The sequence below is a fragment of the Pangasianodon hypophthalmus genome, chromosome 19 (genome assembly GCF_027358585.1).
Source record: "Pangasianodon hypophthalmus isolate fPanHyp1 chromosome 19, fPanHyp1.pri, whole genome shotgun sequence".
NCBI classification, from domain to species: domain Eukaryota; kingdom Metazoa; phylum Chordata; class Actinopteri; order Siluriformes; family Pangasiidae; genus Pangasianodon; species Pangasianodon hypophthalmus.
The window spans coordinates 20,000,622-20,020,777 of NC_069728.1; the positions used below are offsets into that span (position 1 = coordinate 20,000,622).

At 38.2% G+C, this 20,156-nt stretch overlaps 1 protein-coding gene and 1 pseudogene across 1 annotated transcript; one reads left to right on the forward strand and one right to left on the reverse strand.

Annotated features, from left to right (window-relative positions):
* Positions 1-2,150: 2,150 nt before the first annotated feature.
* LOC128321628 (uncharacterized) lies at positions 2,151-3,446 on the forward strand (annotated as a pseudogene).
* A 7,653-nt stretch (positions 3,447-11,099) lies between these two features.
* On the reverse strand, positions 11,100-12,442 carry LOC113523951 (uncharacterized). Its single transcript, XM_053241935.1, has 4 exons — positions 12,079-12,442; positions 11,641-11,985; positions 11,394-11,489; positions 11,100-11,221 (listed from the first exon to the last, which is right to left on the reverse strand). Exons 1-4 carry the CDS (start codon positions 12,128-12,130, stop codon positions 11,100-11,102), a joined length of 615 nt encoding a protein of 204 aa, XP_053097910.1. The 5' UTR covers positions 12,131-12,442.
* Positions 12,443-20,156: the final 7,714 nt, after the last annotated feature.

The following is a 20,156-nucleotide window of genomic DNA, read 5'->3' on the forward strand; positions in this document are numbered from 1 at the left end:
CGAGCCTGAGACATGAATCCATCACACACACTGAAAAATACAAACAGTGCGACCTAAGAAAACCACTTAACACAATATAAATTTTTATAAAATCTGATCCTGATCTCTTTGGTGGTGGAATGGATTACACGTAACAATGCACCATATTTCTAGAGCTGAAGTGCCGGCTGTGTGCTACCACACCACCATCTCGGTCAGAACCACTGGATTTATAAAAGTCTAACATCTCTTACAGCACTGATACAGAAAGAATCAAACTCTTTAGTGTATATCTCTCACTTTAAACCACAGTGCTGTTTCCATTAACACTGACACACACTCTCTGGTGTGAGATGGAAACTAGAGGACAAACGTCTCAAACCAAACACCAGCGTGAGGCCATTAAGGTTTTTACCACATCAAAGGTGCTGAAACTGCCAGACTCATAGACTGAAGCAGCATTTTGTCTAAAAGTTTTGCATGAATAAGTTTGAAGATTTTTAATATGTTTTATACAGGTTAATCATTAAAGGATTCTTATCTACCAAAAGCTGTGAGATTATGCTTTAATTATTACCAATTCTTTCTCTGTTTTATGTCCTTTAGGGTGGATAACAGGCCTCACATAGATAGAGCACAGTCTGTAGCACAGTTTGAACAAATAGCGCCTTCAACATTCTACATGATATTTTTAGAGACATATTAATTAATGAACTCCAGCTCTTTTGTGTGTCAGCCTGAGATTCTAACACAAAGACATTTGGACTGTTGAAGTGACCCAAAATAAGTCAGTGTGAGCTGCTGATTAAAACACTCGGTCTCAGAAACTCAGAAACCACAATGCTATTTCTGTTAAACTGAAACAACTGCATGATGTGAGAGAGCTGCTGCAGCCAGTAACACTTCTACAAATGTGTTAAGAGCATTTTCACACTTGGCCTCTACACTTGAGTCCACTCTCATGACTGCTTCTAGGCTCGTTTGGGGGCGGGGCTCATAATCCCAGGTTTGCTTTCACACAGAGGAATTAACTCTGAGCCATGGATCACTTCTGCAATTCCATACGTCACTTATGCATATGCAACTTTGCTGGAGGTTCATCCTTTTATTGTTTTTTATTAGTTTCATTTGGTACAATCACTCAAGCAGCATGTCATCATGGAGGAATCCCTGCAAATGAGGAGCTGTTCTGGTGTAAGAAGATTTTAGCCACGGAGGGCGACATGAGACGTGTGTATTTTTTAATGTTCTGCGTACAAACACTCACAGCACAGTACTGTCCTTAGAGTAACGTTGCTCCAGTCCTAGCAAAGTGTGGTTTTATTTATCAATAATGCGTTCTGTCTCCTCCACTGACAATAACAACCCTTTCCCCAACATCACCAAACTTGAAACTGGAAGTGTACTGGCCTCACTGGCTACCTCACTCAGCTATCCAGTAACTTCCACTCCTCCACACAGTGACCCCCAGACCACGACGTGATGTTGAGGTGTTTAATTTGCATGTAAAGAATGAAACTGAAACATACATACAAAGGCGTCAATAAGTAATTGGAGTTACACAAGCAGAAATCACAAACTACATTCATTCATGATTATGTTAGAAATGCAGGGACTTAACTAGAAATGCTAAGTACTTAACTACTGTGACTAATTTACATGTCAAATGCTGTTAATGTCATTAAAGAACATTGAACATGAAACTTAAAAGGGTAAGTGCATTGATGTGGTTAGAAAGTTAATTAACACATGAAACGTGTATTTGATAGATGGTAAGAACGGGTCATCAAATATATAATTTAATGATCAATGGTAAAGCCCATTGTGTAGAAATTCTAGTGTGTGTATAAGCAGCGGGATTACACATTATTCCTCTTTGGGATTGTTAGATCTGCTGACCTAAAAGCACTTCATTAAACTTCTTCTATCAGAGAGGTTCCAGCACACAGGACTGATAGAGCTCCAGTAGATCATATCTGTAAAGTCATGTGACTCATCACAGCATCAGAATAGACAAGAATTCACTGTTAGCTTCACATCTCCTTACAGCTAATGGACCAATCAAATCAGTCCACAGCTTCAAAACATCCAATCAGGCGTGAGTCTGGACCTGGTTTTCTACTGAACACACAAGTTCCTTACCTCACTATCACTTTGTCTAAACAGGAATGATGATCACACTCTTTGTCGCTCTTTACTCTCTGCTTTGTTTCTACACAGCTGGTGAGTAACATTCTGAAAACTTTCATTTAAAATAGTAATATTACATATTTAACTAATTTACTGACATCATTAAACATTAAATATTAAACACTTTTTTACAGTAAAAACTTCTGACATCAAGGAGCTTGACGTGAAAACAGTAAAGCGTGGAGAAAATGTAACTATGGAGTGTGACATTAGCAGGGTCACAAACAAAGATAAGTTAGTTTGGTGCAGACAGAGTTTTGGAAAAGTTTTTAGCAAGACATTACGGGCAAAATAATTCCAAATTTGCTCAAGGATTTAAAGATAGCCGCTTCAGTATTACTGTAAATGACCGTAAGTTTGATCTCAACATTATCAAAACAATAGAAGTTGATGGAGGAGAATATTTCTGTGTAGAATTGGAGGAAAGTGCACTACAGTTTTTATCTGGAACACATCTGCAATTTGAAGGTAAACAGTTTTACTCTGATAACCTGCTAATTCCAGATCAACACTTTAACCAGAATTATGTGTACATATGCATTAAATGTTGAATATTTCACATTATTCATATTTAGTATCATTTCTGTTTATTTGCTGCTTTTCCATTTTATTTGTAAAGATGAAGAGATGAAACCCTGTCCTACACCTGGTACGGTTAACAAGAACACAGAAACCTTTTCCTGTTATGAAATCATACAATATTCATACAAGTTGCCCGTTTTTTTTTATCATTTCAGGAAATGACAATTGGATTATTGCCTTAACAACCTCTATAATAATATCTCTTATTCTAATCGTGGTTCTGATTGGAGTTTTAATTAAAAATCAAAGAAAAGGTTTGTTTACTTTTATTATTATTATTTATAGAGTCACTGTATAAAGTTGTCACCAAAATGTGAATTCTTTCTACATTTAAACTTTACTTATGTGTATTACTGTTCAGGTGTTTCATCAAGAAACCATCAACTTCCCACCAATCAGGTAATCCAGTCATCTATTAACTGTGACTCTGTTCTGTTAAATAAATCCACATCTGATCTACAATCCACAATACACAGAGAATTTTAACAGACAACTATTTACAAAATATCAATGTAATAATTATTTGTAGTCTTTTAATCCGCTCTGGTTTATAAACGGCTCTTGTTCTTTATCAGGCTGATGATGAAGATGTCTTGAACTATGCAGCTGTGAGTTTTGCTAAGAAACCTTCATCCTCCAGAACATCCAGAGACAAGAGCCATGAAGACGTTTATGCACAAGTTAAAATAAAATAGTTAAAGAGAAATGAACTCAGACTTGAAAAACTATATAAATGTAATTATTTAACAAGTTCGTAGACAGATGTGTCTTTTTTTTACTCGGACAAAAAAATTTATTGCTGTAAGTTTTATCACCATTTCCAAAGCTTTTTAATGTACTAAGTTGCCCTACTTGATGGATGTAGTTTTTTATTTATTTACTTATTTTTATAATTTGATTTTACTTTTATTCTCTGCTGTTTTTTTTATTTCTGAAAGCCTTTTTACATTTGGGATGTTTTCTCAGCATTTTCTCTTAAAGTTTCTAGATTTTAGAATGTAAAAAAATATTTTTGTTACATTATCAAGAAATGGCTCGTGGTACACAACTTGCCTAAACGTTTTTTTTTGCAAGTTATTTTGCTTGGGAGCTTTATGAAGATGCTAAATATTATTAATATTGTAATTACTTTAGATCAGCTAAAGCATTTTTGTATCCATTACATCTGTAAACGTAATACATTTTCCACTTTTCCAGAAACACTAAGGGCCTTTAAAAGTGCAACAGGGCTAAATATAAAGACGAGTGGTTAGTGCATTACTGACGAGATTCGACTGCTTAACCTGAAACTAAATTCCAGATAGAAATTTATGCGAATCATGTTAATGACCATAATTAATCAAATGTCATTAAAAAAATAAATCAATTTTCAACATTTATTAAAAGTTCTGTTTAGTTTATAATTAATAAACACATCTTCTAGATCAGCACTTTTATTGACTCCAGTCTTTCCTTTGAAGCACCTGTAGCTAATATTACTAGGATAGCCTTCTTTTATCTCAGAAATATTGCTACGATAAAAAATATAATGTTCCTACACCAAGCAGAATAACCAGCTCATGCTTTTGTTACCTATAAGTTGGATTATTGTAATGCCTTACTGTCTGGACATTCTAGTGGTGCATAAACAAGCTTCAGTTAATCCAGAATGCAGCAGCCAGAGTTCTTACTAGAACCAGACGATATGACCACATCACCTCTATCTTATCCACACTGCAATCCCAATCAAATTTCGCATTGATTATAAAATACTACTACTGACCTATAAAGCACTGAATGGTCTCATGCCACAGTACCTGAGTGAACGTCCGGTGTTTTATGATCCACCACGCCTACTTCGATCAAAAGGGTGCCTGGAATAGTGACGGCTACAGCAGAGGATAGAGCCTTTTCTTACAAAGCTCCACAGTTATGGAACAGCATTGCAATTAGTGTTCAGGACTCAGATACAGTCTCAGTGTTTAAATTGAGTAGTTAAGTAAATCGAGGCGAGTCAAGCCCTTTGTCAATAGTTGTTTTCTTAGTTTAAGGAGCAGATCTGGAGAGCTCATGGGCATAGAGTGTTTAGGGGAACTGGGATGTTTGGATGCTGTTTTTCCCCCACTCTCATACGTTCACTCAGGTTTGTTGATGATGGAGCGGCTGGTTGCTTTATGTTCCAGGTCACCCTCATGTCTGTGTTACTGGTTGGATCTCCTTTTTATTTATGTTGTCATACCTTGTCTTGCTGGAGTCCCTGCTTGCACTCTACATACAATGTACAATTTCTTTACCAATTATGTGACAATGAGGATACCTAATAATCTCTCTCTCTCTCTCTCTCTCTCTCTCTCTCTCGAGTTACACATGCTATTCCTGAGATACCAGTGACCCTGACCTATACAGCTCTCTGGGCCTGCTGATCCTGATACCCTGTTTCTGGTTGAAACTCTCATCACTTGGAAATCACTTGCTGCTGCTGATCAACCTATTAGTCAAGAGAACTATAGATGCAGCAACCTTTCAATGGTAAAATAAACAAAGACAGAATTGGTGTTCAGTAGCACCTCTCTCCTATAAATATGTCCTCAGTAACAAAATAAGGGATTTTTTGTAATTCAGATACAGAATCTATTTTACAATCATTTTTATTGCGTATAAAGAAGGATTGGTAAAGAAATACCTTTTAAAAACCACTACATTTATTTTCTTTCTTTTTACTTTATATTTTTTGTTATTGTGACCAGGCAGTATGGTCCGAAGCAAGATCTGAATTAAAACGTTACCTTAACTAAAGAAATAATTAGAAAAATCTGCTTTTCGTCTACACCACTATGGGAAATTCGCCCACAGAATTTACCCCTAAAGCTACATGCAGGTTCCCCACCCAAAGGCAGAATAAATCATGGAGACACAGGTATCTATTCTCAAACAAAAAAAAATACTTTATTACAACAAGACACAGTAACACAATATAGCCTTCACTAAAAAAGATATACACCTAAATATCCCATTACATTAAAGGCAACTTCACAGAGCTGCGGCCTCAACTACGGGGCAGACTGGGCAAAAAGGTAATTGTTCACCCTATTCACACCCCACACTCACACATGTACCAGCAGAAAATCCCCGTGCACACTGCAAGGCACAGCATTCGGTGAAAAGACACCACCACCAAAAGGAGGAGGACAGCCACACTCCTTACTCCTATGGAGGCCTGCAGCTCCTAGAAGAAAACACGCACTCAAACACACACACACAAAATTAGCACAGAAAATAGTAGCCCTGTTGCAGATGACAAATAAAAACAAGCCACAAGGCTTCAATGTTCCGCCAGGCTTCAATACACTTAACTATACACAAATTAAATTATATAATATAATATACACAAACAATTCCAAAGAAACAACAAATAAAGACAAAATAATAATGTTCCAAGTTGACCATACAAAGAAAAAAACAAAATTGACCTGTCAAACTGAATGACGGCTGATCAGCTGGTGTTTTAAATAAAAAATAAAACAAAAAAACAGTCAATTAACAAACAAACACAAAAAACAAAAGAAAAGTATCCACAATGAGGGTTAACACACAGGAACAAACACACGATGTGCTCGATGCAGACCACTAGGAACCAAGCTGCGGTAATGCACTGCAAAGAACCGGCACTTCACCCTGCAGACAGTGGATACGGTTTAAAATAATCATATTCAATGTTATTAAAAAAAGAGGGGAATTACTAAGAAACACTAACCTACCGTTAAAATGGCCTCAGGACTCTGGATCTAACATGGTACTCAATTATTCGGCCTACATTCAACAGTCGCCGTCTGTATGCATAACCGATAACGCTGAGCTGAAAATAGAATAAATTGCCAATCGCCCAACTACAACAGACGATACAATGTTGTGCTAATCAAATAAACTACACACCTAATGAGGGGCAAATGTGTATCAATTTAATCCAGACGTGATAACATGGAAAGCACTAAACCGGCAGTAATGTTATCAACCACTTTTCAAACAATGAAGCCAACTCGGAAGAGCAGACAGCAAAAGGTGTCACAGCAGCTTCCAACCACAGGCCAGGAAACAGGGTGATATCCTGGGAAATGACGCATTCCTGAGCTACCGGTGTGTGTCGCTTATATATGCTCGACACGGCGCCAATTAATGACATCATGAGTGTCACAGTAACAACTATCCCAGCAACAACTCGTGCAGATAGGCATTAGTCCATCATGCCACATTATGAAAGTGAAAGTGAAAGTGACGTGTAGCCAAGTATAGTGACCCATACTCGGAATTTGCGCTCTGCATTTAACCCATCCAGGTGGAGCCACACAAACACACACACACATCCGGAGCAGTGGGGGGTTCAGTGCCTTGAGGGAGGAGGAGAGTGCTGGTCCTTCACTACCCCCACCTACAATCCCAGCCGGACCTGAGACTCGAACCCTTGACTGCTCTTGCTGTCAGTAAGGTGCTCTGATGATTGCTCTATTGTAAGTTAAAATGAATTATGGTTGTTTTCAGGTGCAGGTTTAGAGCTTGAATCACACAAAAGGTTACTTTTTCATCTTTCAGCATTCAGATTCTGTTGGTCAGGTCCAGTGTATGATATTTGCAATGTTAAAGCCAATGGTATCTAATTGCGCCATTAACCTGCATGTGAACTCCGAACCTCTGTTTATTTCAGTTAAAACCTCCGAGCAACATCGGTCCACTGTATATTAACCAGCCTTTGGTCGTGTTTGTTCCAGGTATGTGGTTTATTTGGTAATATCCATTTTTATTTAAAGAAGTTTAACCAGACTTATATGGAGAACAGAGGGTACATCACACCACCAGCTCTTTTTTACAAAGAGATCACTTTATTGCCAATGTTTTTTGGAAAAATAGTAACATTATTTAAATAAACATCTAAATAAGTTTGACAAACATTAACTCTATACGTCCTCTTGAGAACAAACGGCGATACACAAGTGACACTCCAGCACTGCACTGCACTACACTCTCGTGGTCATTCCCCGCCCAACACAGCACAACAACATCGTGATTAAACACTAAGCATGTTACACAGTTAGAAAAATCAGCACTTCCCCTAGCTCAGCATGCACACAGCTATTCATAGGAACATTAAAAATCACAAATACAACATACACACTCACACATAGACACAACAAACAAATACAAAAGAGAATTTAAAAGGTAAAACACTTCCCCTTTTCCAGGAAACAAGACCCCGCCCCGGGGTCTAGGGAAAGGAACCAGCCATGCCGAGTCAACGTCCTCAGAGACAGCATGCACTCTTCTGTCCTTTATTCCAGTCCCGACAGTCACAGCAATCAATGACTTTCGGAGAATCACAACGTCACTGGTACTGATGAGTCCCCTCTGTGCAGCACACTTTTATTGGGAAACTGAGGAGTCCTCTTGAAACAGCACCTTCCTTTGAAACGCTCCTTGAACAGGTGGCCAACGCTCCTAAATTCCCCTCACTATCTAACTAAACCCAAAAAATACAATCTATCTAGCTATCTTCATTGCCGGACAAACCCTAATGGTCTCGAGCAACACAAAAGCGTCCCAGTTCTTCCCCTGAGCACAAAAGCCAGTCACGTTGACACTAACGCCCCGCTTTCCTCTCATATTGTCTCTTAAATTTCCTTCCCTCCAGGTGAGTTCAATCAATCTCTGCCCTCCGTCAATGGGAAGAGATTACGCTGTGTAAAAGCTCAAGTAGGCGGGGTCAAAGCCAGACAAAAGAGAAATCCCCAGCATTCATTACAGTATTAATGTGAATCGGTGGAAGTAATGAGGGAATGAATGTTTTATATTTAATTTTCCTAAATGTATGCTTTAATTTGAGTTTCTGTCCACTATATGTTCACGGTCACCTTGTGAATCTGGACATTACAAAGCAGAGCTTTATATCTCTCTCTGTCGTTAAAACCTCCGAGTAACATCAGTCCACTATATGTTAACCAGCCTTTGGTCGTGTTTGTGCAAGGTCCAATAAAAGAAAACTGAATGACTGTCCACCTGATCCCAAAGTGAATCTTTGCCTACCGCTAGTTAAACGTATATACTTACAAGGAATATTTTAAGAGCTGAAAATGTCAGACTGTTAATGATTGTTTCTTTCGCTTGACTTTGATAGCTTCCTGACCCATGCTGTAGTGTTTACTTCTAACATAAAGACGTTTGGATTGTTGAAGTGACACAAAATATGTCAGTGTGAGCTGCTGGCTAAAACTTCTAAGTCTGAGTCATGAAAACACAGTGTTGTTTTTGTTAAAGTGAAAGCATTGTGTGATGTGAGAAAGTGCTGCTGCAGCCAGTAAAACTTCTTCAAATGCTTCAAGAGTGCTTTGACAGTTGGTCCAAATAATTAAGTCTGCACCCAGGACTGATTCTGGGCTTGTTTGGGGTGGGCTTATAATTGCAGGTTTGCCTTCACATGGAAGAATTGCTTTACATACATCACTTTATGTTCATCCATTTGCTGTTTTAATTATTATTTTAATTTGGTACCAACAGACATGCAACAAAGAACAGCACTGTTTACAAGCATGGCATGGCATTGTGCAGGAAACCTGGAAAAGAGAAGCTGTTTTCTTTTGTATGTTCTCAGTACAAACACACACCACAAGAGTAAGATAATTACAGTGCTCCAGTCTTATGAAAGTCTGACCATTTTCCCATCATCACTAAACTTGAAACAGGTGACAAGTTGAACCAATCACATTACTCGGCTGCAGCGTGGTGCTGATAGCTTCCACACACAATGCAGTCCAGACCAGGGTTCAGATGAAGCAAACCCCAGACCACCGCTTTCATTTTTCCCAACTGTAGTCAGTAAATCAGTAACTATAATGCATGATTATGTGTTTTAAATTACGTATGTTGTTGTAGCGATTCACGCAGATCAAAGATCACTCTGGAGAGCCTGGTTGTTGACGCTATTAGACTTTATTCTTTCCAGAATTAAGCTGAGCAGTTGTCTGCAGACAAAAGCTCCCCAACTCTTCTGAAGGGCATTCTTATATACACTGACATGAAAAAGCTTCCACATCCTGTTTTTCACAAGACCCAACATTCCCATATATGCTTATGTTATGGTTTAAGGCAGCCTTTCTCACTTAAATTTACAGCTTGTTCCTGCTCTCCCCACTTAGGAGGCTACCACTGCCTATGTAAGTTCATATAGGGCTCTTTCAGGCCTCCATGTTATACATTTCCTGCAGGCTACCCATTCCTATCTAAGGTCATATAGATCACTTTCAGGCCTCTGTGTCACCTTGTGCACTATACCGGATCCATACATCTATACCATTGAGGATTAAATATTATCAAATCTGAGTACACATTTTGTGGTTAATATTTTATGGTTACAATATTTCTATAATAGTTCGATTAATATTAAGGGGCTTAAACTGTAAGAGGACTAAATATAAAAAACGTGTGGTTACTGCGTTACTGATGAGATTCGACTGCTTAAACTGAAATTAAATTCCAAATAGTAAATATTAAAATGGATAAAAAAAAGTATATTAATGACTGATGAAGTGCCAAGTTATTATTTACATTTCATTTTTTATTTTACATGATTTACAGCGTGACTCATATTATTAAAAACTGGGGAACATCGTTTTCTTAATTTGTTGTATCTGATATGTCCAACACACCTCCCTGGACTCTCAAACATGTACATGATGTGATGTGGAAAATATGATGTTATCTTTCAAGTTATAAAAAAAATCTTAGAAATAAAGAGGACTACTGCTTTGTATATTCATTTTAGATTTTATTTTATTAAATGCATTTTTTGTATTGTTCCATGACTTCCTCTCTAATTTGTTCATGAGCAATTCCCTCCCTCCAGTTAGGTCTCTCCTATCACACAACAGCTACCAACCAGGCAGGGCGAAGGCTATCACGTGCTATCTCCGAGACATGTAAAGCCAGCCAGCTGCATCTTTTCGAACTGCTGCTCATGCAACATCAGGGTGCGGAATAACACACTCACAGATGCCCATGATTGGCTAGTGTTGCTGTGATTGACAGGGGAGAGAGTGTATGTCCCTCCCTCCCCGAGAGCACGGACAATTTTGCTCTCTTGGACTCCAAGCCACAGATGGTTGTGGTACCGTTTGGATTAGAGTTCGAGACAACAGGGAGAACGATTTTCTACTGCGCCACTCAGGAGCTCTTAAATGCAGCTGTAAGTACAGCTGGTAAATACTTCCACATTACAGTTAGACCAAAATCATTCCAGTATACAGCCAATATAAGAAATTAGCTCTAGTTAAATCTAACATGTATGTTTTCTTAAATCAGTATTTCTTCCATTTGTTTTTGAATTTTTAATTTGATCTTAATTTGAAAACAAGGAGGATTATTGGAAAGACAATAATCATGAAGGCAAGAACTCCAACTCTAACAATGGAGAGCCAGAACAGCACATGCATCTGATCAGTACAACTGTAACCAGTATGGAAAAATAAAATTGTTTTAAAAAACATCTGAAGCTAAAGTACATAATGGAGTACACTGAAAAAATACTTTACAATATTGGATGATTTATTAACAGGAAAAGGTTTTAACTAGAGAAAATTCTGTTATAGAAAGGAAAAGGAAGCTTATTTGATTAAAACTCTTACCTTTTCCATCGCTGCTGTCTGAACCCTGGAGTGTAACAGAATCTGTGTTCTTGTTAACCGTTCCAGGTGTAGGACAGAGTTTCATCTCTTCAGCTTTACAAATAAATTGGAAAAGCAGCAAATAAACAGAAATGATACTAAATATGAATAATGTGAAATATTCAACATTTAATGCATATGTACACATAATTCTGGTTAAAGTGTTCATCTGGAATTAGCAGGTTATCAGAGTAAAACTGTTTACCTTCAAATTGCAGACGTGTTCCAGATGTGAACTTTAGTGCATTTCCCTCCAATTCTCCACAGAAATAATCTCCTCCATCATCTTCTACCATTTTGATAATGTAGAGATCAAACTTATGTTCATTTACAGTAATACTGAAGCGGCTATCTTTAAATGCCTCATCAAATGTGTAGCCCAATTTGCTACTGTATGGTCTTGCAAATAACTGAGGCAATTTTCCAAAACTCTGTCTGTACCAAGCTACCTTATCTTTGTCTTTGACCCTGCTAATGTTACACTCCATAGTTACATTTTCTCCACGCTTTACTGTTTTCACATCAAGCTCCTTGATGTCAGAAGTTTTTCCTGTAAAAAAGTGTTTAATATTTAATGATATCAGTAAATTAGTTAAATATGTAATATTACTATTTTAAATGAAAGTTTTCAAATGTTACTCACCAGCTGTGCAGAGACAAAGCAGAGAGTAAAGAGCGACAAAGAGTGCGATCATCGTTCCTGTTTAGACAAAGTGATAGTGAGGTAATGAACTTGTGTGTTCAGTAGAAAACCAGGTCCAGACTCACGCCTGATTGGATGTTTTGAAGCTGTGGACTGATTTGATTGGTCCATTAGCTGTAATGAGATGTGAAGCTGACAGTGAATTCTTGTCTATTCTGATGCTGTGATGAGTCACATGACTTTACAGATATGATCTACTGGAGCTCTATCAGTCCTGTGTGCTGGAACCTCTCTGATAGAAGAAGTTTAATGAAGTGCTTTTAGGTCAGCAGATCTAACAACCCCAAAGAGGAATAATGTGTAATCCCGCTGTGGGGGAGCGGGACGCAGTACAGTTTCAGTATGGTCCTTTCACAAATCATTTATCTAAGGTAGAAACTGGAGTGAGCGTTTATACAGGGTTTTACAGCAACCATCAGACAAATGAGGGAAAAAAGCTCATCTGTATTATTTAAGATGTAGACACTAGAAAGGTTTACAGTAGAAAAGGTTACTTTTATTTTTTATTTCTTTTTAAAAAGATGTTGCATACAGCAGTTAATGAGGAAGTGCGTATATAAATTTATAGTTTTAACATTTAATTCTAAAAAGAGGAGTGACAGCTTTTTTCCTCGATGTGCTTAGTAGTTACCGTAAAACCCTGCATATACACACACTAGAGTTTCTACACAATGGGCTTTACCATCGAACATTAAATTATATATTTAATGACATGTTCTTACAACGTATCAAATCCACATGTTTCATGTGTTAATTAACTTTCTAACCACATCAATGCACTTACCCTTTTAAGTTTCATGTTCAGTGTTATTTCATGACATTAACAGCATTTGACATGTAAATTAGTCACAGTAGTTAAGTACTTAGCATTTCTAGCTAAGTCCCAGCATTTCTAACATAATGAATAAATGTAGTGTGTGATTTCTGCTTGTGTAACTCCAATTACTTACTGATGCCTTTGTATGTATGTTTCAGTTTCACTCCTTTCAGGAAACTTAAACACCTCAACATCACGTCGTGGTCCGGGGGTCACTGTGTGGAGGAGTGGAACTTACTGGATAGCTGAGTGAGGTAGCCAGTGAGGCCAGTACACTTCCAGTTTCAAGTTTGGTGATGTTGGGGAAAGGGTTGTTATTGTCATATAATGACAGTAACACACTTACCCTTTTAAGTTTCATGTTCAGTGTTACTTCATGACATTAACAGCATTTCACATGTAAATTAATGACAGTAGTTAAGTACTTAGCATTTCTAGCTAAGTCTCAGCATTTCTAACATAAGCATGAATGAATGTAGTGTGTGATTTATGCTTGTGTAACTCCAATTATGAGAGTGGACTCAAATGTTGAGGTCAAGTGTGAAAACACTCTTAACGCATTTGTAGAAGTGTTACTGGCTGCAGCAGCTCTCTCTCATCATGCAGTTGTTTTAGTTTAACACAAATAGCATTGTGGTTTCTGAGTTTCTGAGACCGAGTGTTTTAATCAGCAGCTCACACTGAATTATTTTGGGTCACTTCAACAGTCCAAATGTCTTTGTGTTAGAATCTCAGGTTAGAGTTCATTAACCAAAATATCTCTGAAAATATCATGTAGAATTTTGAAAGCAATATTTATTCAAACTGTGCTTGAGACTGTACTCTATAAAACAGGACTGTGCTAGCACGTTTCTGCGTGCCACATTTACCTATAATCCCCCTTTCTGTTTCACAACACAAAGACACAAATTCACGTTAACACAGAAGTTTAAACCAGGCTTTACTCTTTGTGTGTGTGTTTTTTTGAACGCTGGAGGGATGGGCCACTACATCTTTGAATCCATCACACACACTGAAAAATACAAACAGTGTGACATAAGAAAAACACTTAGTATAATATAAATTTTTATAAAATCTGGTCCCGATCTCTTTGGTGGTGGTTTGGACTACACATAACAATGCACCATATTTCTAGACCTCAAGTGCCGGCTGTGTGCTACCACATCTCGATCTCCGTCAGAACCACTGGATTTATAAAAGTCTAACATCTCTTACAGCCCTGATAAAGAAAGAATCAAACTCTTTAGTTTATATCTCCCACTTTAAACCACAGTGCTGTTTCCATTAACACTGACACACACTCTCTGGTGTGAGATGGAAACTAGAGGACAAACATCTCAACAAAACACCAGCGTGAGGCAATTAAGGTTTTTACCACATCAAAGGTGCTGAAACTGCCAGACTCATAGACTGCAGCAGCACTGTGTCTAAACGTTTTGCATGAATAAGTTTAAACCTTTTTTATACAGGTTAATCATTAAAGGATTCATATCTACCAAAAGGTGTGAGGTTATACTTTAATTATTACCAATTCTTTCTCTGTTGTTATGTCCTTTAGGGTGGATAACAGGCCTCACACAGATAGAGCACAGCCTGTAGCACAGTTTGAACAAATAGTGCTCTCAAAATTCTTCATGATATTTTTAGAGACATATTAATTAATGAACTCCTGCTCTTTTGTGTGTCAGCCTGAGATTCTAACACAAAGACATTTGGACTGTTGAAGTGACCCAAAATAATTCTGTATGAGCTACTGATTAAAACACTCAGTCTCAGAAACTCAGAAACCACAATGCTATTTCTGTTAAACTAAAACAACTGCATGATGTGAGAGAGCTGCTGCAGCCAGTAACACTTCTACAAATGTGTTAAGAGCATTTTCACACTTGGCCTGAACACTTGAGTCCACTCTCATGACTGCTTCTAGGCTTGTTTGGGGGCGGGGCTCATAATCTCAGGTTTGCTTTTACACAGAGGAATTAATTCTGAGCCATGGATCACTTCTGCAATTCCATACCTCACTTATGCAAATGCAACTTTGCTGGAGGTTCATCCTTTAATTGTTTTTTATTAGTTTCATTTGGTAGCAGCACTCAAGCAGCATGTCATCATGGAGGAATCCCTGCAAATGAGGAGCTGTTCTGGTGTAAGAAGATTTTAGCCACGAAGGCCGACATGAGACGTGTGTATTTTTTAATCTTCTCTGTACAAACACTCGCAGCACAAGGGTGAGCTCATTACAGTAAAGTTGCTCCAGTCCTAGCAAAGTGTGGTTTTATTTATCAATAATGCGTTCTGTCTCCTCCACTGACAATAACAACTGAAACATACATCAAAGGCGTCAGTTAGTAATTGGAGTTACACAAGCATAAATCACACACTACATTCATTCATGCTTATGTTAGAAATGCTGGGACTTAGCTAGAAATGCTAAGTACTTAGCTACTGTGACTAATTTACATGTCAAATACTGTTAATGTCATGAACTAACACTGAACATGAAACTTAAAAGGGTAAGTGCATTGATGTGGTTAGAAAGTTAATTAACAAATGAAACATGTGGAATTGATACGTTGTAAGAATATGTCATTAAATATATAATTTAATGATCAATGGTAAAGCCCATTGTGCAGAAACTCTAGTGCGTGTATATGCAGGGTTTTAAGGTAACCACCAAGCACTTCTAGAAAAAAGCTGTCACTCCTCTCTTTTATAATTAAATGTAAAAACTATTAATTTATATACGCACTTTCTCATTAACTGCTGTATGCAACATCTTTTTAAAAAGAAATAAATAAAGAAAGTAACCTTTTCTACTGTAAACCTTTCTAGTGTCTACATCTTAAATAATACAGATGAGCTTTTTTCCCTCAAATGTCTGATGTTTACTGTAAAGCCCTGTATAAACGCTCACTCCAGTTTCTACCTTAGACAAATGCTTTGTGAAAGGACCATACTGAAACTGTACTGCGTCCCGCTCCCCCACAGCGGGATTACTCATTATTCCTCTTTGGGGTTGTTAGATCTGCTGACCTAAAAGCACTTCATTAAACGTCTTCTATCAGAGAGGTTCCAGCACACAGGACTGATAGAGCTCCAGTAGATCATATCTGTAAAGTCATGTGACTCATCACAGCATCAGAATAGACAAGAATTCACTGTGAGCTTCACATCTCATTACAGCTAATGGACCAATCAAATCAGTCCACAGCTTCAAAACATCCAATTAGGCATGAGTCTGGACCTGGTTTTCTACTGAACACACAAGTTCATTACCTCACTATCACTTTGTCTAAACAGGAACGATGATCGCACTCTTTGTCACTCTTTACTCTCGCACAGCTGGTGAGTAACATTTAGAAAACTTTCATTTAAAATAGTAATATTACATATTTAACTAATTTACTGACATCATTAAACATTAAATATTGTTTTACAGAAAAAACTTCTTAAAAACAAGCCACAAGGCTTCAACGTTCCGCCAGGCTTCAATACACTTAACTATACACAAATTAAATTATATAATTTAATATACACAAACAATTCCAAAGAAACAACAAATAAAGACAAAATAATAATGTTCCAAGTTGACCATACAAAGAAAGAAACAAAATTGACCTGTCAAACTGAATGACGACTGATTGGCTCAGACAAATGAGAAAACCAATCACAATGCTCCATTACACAAAGAAGAAAACAATATTCAAATATTAAACTTAATGATCAGCTGGTGTTTTAAATACAAAAAGAAAAAAACAAACAAAAAAAAAACAATTAACAAACAAACACAAAAAACTAGAGAAAAGTATCCACAATGAGGGTTAACACACAGGAACAAACACACGATGTGCTCGATGCAGACCACTAGGAACAAAGCAGCGGTAATGCACTGCAAAGAACCGGCACTTCACCCTGCAGACAGTGGATACGGTTTAAAATAATCATATTCAATGTTATTAAAAAAAGAGAGAAACTACTAAGAAACACTAACCTACCGTTAAAATGGCCTCAGGACTCTGGATCTAACATGGTACTCAATTATTCGGCCTACGTTCAACAGTCGCCGTCCGTATGCATAACCGATAGCGCTAAGCTGAAAATAAAACATATTGCCAATCGCCCAACTACAACAGCCGATACAGTGTTGTGTTAATCAAATAAACTACACACCTAATGAAGGGCAAATGTGTATCAATTTAATCCAGACGTGATAAGATGGAAAGCAATAAACCGGCAGTAATGTTATCACCCACTTTTCAAACAATGAAGCCAACTCGGAAGAGCAGACAGCAAAAGGTGTCAGAGCAGCTTCCAACCACAGGCCAGGAACCACAGGCCACGGGGTGATATCCCGGGAAATGACGCATTCCTGAGCTGCCGGTGTGTGTCGCTTATATATACGATCGACGCGGCGCCAATTAATGACATCACAGGGCAGATAGGCATTAGTCCATCATGCCACATTATGTTAATGTGTCATATCAACACCGGAAGAGGCAGTGCTCTCCAGCTCACGTAACACGGACAGGCCTAAAAACAGGACTACAACACCCATCTTTCACGTACCTTCTCATGTTCACCATTATTCAGATTGCAAATGCCTGAACTCAATCACAGTCACACTACTTAAAGGCTTTCACTTCAACAGATCAATATGAAGTATATGATCAGTGTCACATACCTGTCTATACCAAGCCTTCTATCTCTGTGCTCTAGTGTTTGTGGTTATGACTACGTTTCTGGATTCTGGTTTATGTCTTTGTCTCTTGCCCAAGTAACTCTGTTTGCACATCTCCTGACTTCTGCCTGTTTGTCGACTTTGATGCTGCTTCTCGTTTTGGATTTCTTTGTCTTTGCAAAAATAATGAAACTTTACCTGCAATTGTAACTTATTCCACCACTTGATGTAATGATATTGTATGCATATATTATAATGTTTATGTTCAAATAAAATGTAAAATAAAATTTTAAAATTACAACAAAAAATTAATCAAATATGCAAATGTTATGAAATAACATGGAATATCAAAATTAAAAGGGCAGGTGTGCATTGGTCATTAGAAAGTTAATTAACACATGAAATGTGTGGCTTTGATAGAAGGTAATAACAGGTCATTAAATATATAACTTCCTTATAATGTTTAACATTAAAAATACACTCTGAATATTGATACTTGTCATCACAACATATGTAACGGAGGTCAAATATTGCTGTTAAATTTAATTCAATTCAATTTTATTTGTACAGCTCTTTTAACAATGGACATTGTCACAAAGCAGCTTTACACAAATAAATGGATTCACAAAAAATATATTGTAAATATGTGAATTTATCCCTAATGAGCAAGCCAGAGGCGATGGTGGCAAGGAAAAACTCCCTGATACAATATGAGGAAGAAACCTTGAGAGGAACCAAGCTCAAAAGGGAACCCATCCTCATCTGGGTGCAACGGATATCAATCCCTTCAATTATTGTGTACTACATGGACAAATAGTGCAATTGTGCAACCAGTAAATTCATCACAGTTTTTGCAAGAAGTCCGGTTGATTAAAATCTATCCACTGTCCACTGATGGAGCCCTGAGTACGAAGGTGCTCGTGGCAACTGCAGCCCCAAAGCCACTACAGCAATCACAGTCCCAAGCCGTTTCGGTACAGCTCCCCATATGTGATCCCCAAGCCATCTCCACAGCCCCCAGGAGGCACCATCCCCAGCAATCCAAACAGTTCTTCAGGCAGTCCATATGGGGCCACCACCAGCAGCAGTGAGCGAACTCAAGCGATGAGAACTCCAACAAGAACTGGGGCATCAGGATGGGTCGGGCAGGTCCGGGGAGCAGAAGTGGTCAGCACCACTGGCATCTCAGAAGTAGCATGTGTAGCTCAACAGAGAGTGAGAGAGAGAGAGAGAGAGAGATGGAGAGAGAGGGAGAGAATGTTAAATTCATGCTGAAATTGGGAAAACTTACCATTGGCTGTTGCACCACTATATTTACATATATTTGCATACCTTATATGGTGGGGTGGTGCTACGCTTTATATCTCTTGCTGTCAGTAAGTTGCTCTGATGATTGCTCTATTGTAAGTTAAAATGAATTATGGTTGTTTTCAGGTGCAGGTTTAGAGCTTGAATCACACAAAAGGTTACTTCTTTCATCTATCAGCGTTCAGATTCTGTTGGTCAGGTCCAGTGTATGATATTTGCAATGTTAAAGCTGAGGGTATCTAATTGCGCCATCAACCTGCATGTGAACTCTGAACCTTTCAGTTTATTTCAGTTAAAACCTCCGAGCAACATCGGTCCACTGTATATTAACCAGTCTTTGGTCGTGTTTGTTCCAGATATGTGTTTTATTTTGTAATATCCATGTTCTTTGTAAGAAATTCAAGTCAAGTCAAGGCAAGTCAAGTGGAGTTTATTGTCATTTCAGCCATATACAAGTACACAGTGAAACGAAACAATGTTTCTCCAGGACCAAGGTGCCACATAAGACAACACAGAACAACACAGAACTATGGGGACTACATAAATTACATAAATTAACGTAAAGTGCACAAGTTCAAACATGTGCAGACAGCACAAGACAGAACAGACAGTACATAACTACGACGCCGACCAGTACACAGTCCTGTTGAAAGTGATAAAGTGACAGTAGTGCAAATATTACAGCTGAGGTAGTGTAAACAGTGTAAACATAGTAGTAGCAGCAATAATAAGACATGTGCAAAACATGTGCAATGCATGTGCATAGAGGATGTTCCGTTGTGTGTATATATATGTATGTATGTATGCGTGAGTTCCTTTGGACCAGTTCAGTTGTGTGTGTGTATATATGTGTGTGTGTGTATATGTATGTGTGTGTGTGTGTTCCTTCAGTCCAGTTCTAGGTATTTAGGAGTCTGATGGCATGAGGGAAGAAACTGTTGCACAGTCTGGTTGTGAGGGCCCGAAAGCTTCGGTACCGTTTACCAGACGGCAGGAGTGTGAAGAGGGGTGTGTGGGGTCATCCACAATGCTGGTGGCTTTGCAGATGAAGCGTGAGGTGTAAATGTCTGTGATGGAGGGAAGAGAGACCCCGATGATCTTCTCAGCTGTCCTCACTATCCGCTGCAGGGTCTTGCGATCTGAAACAGTGCAATTCCCAAACCAGGCAGTGATGCAGCTGCTCAGGATGCTCTCGATAGTCCCTCTGTAGAACAT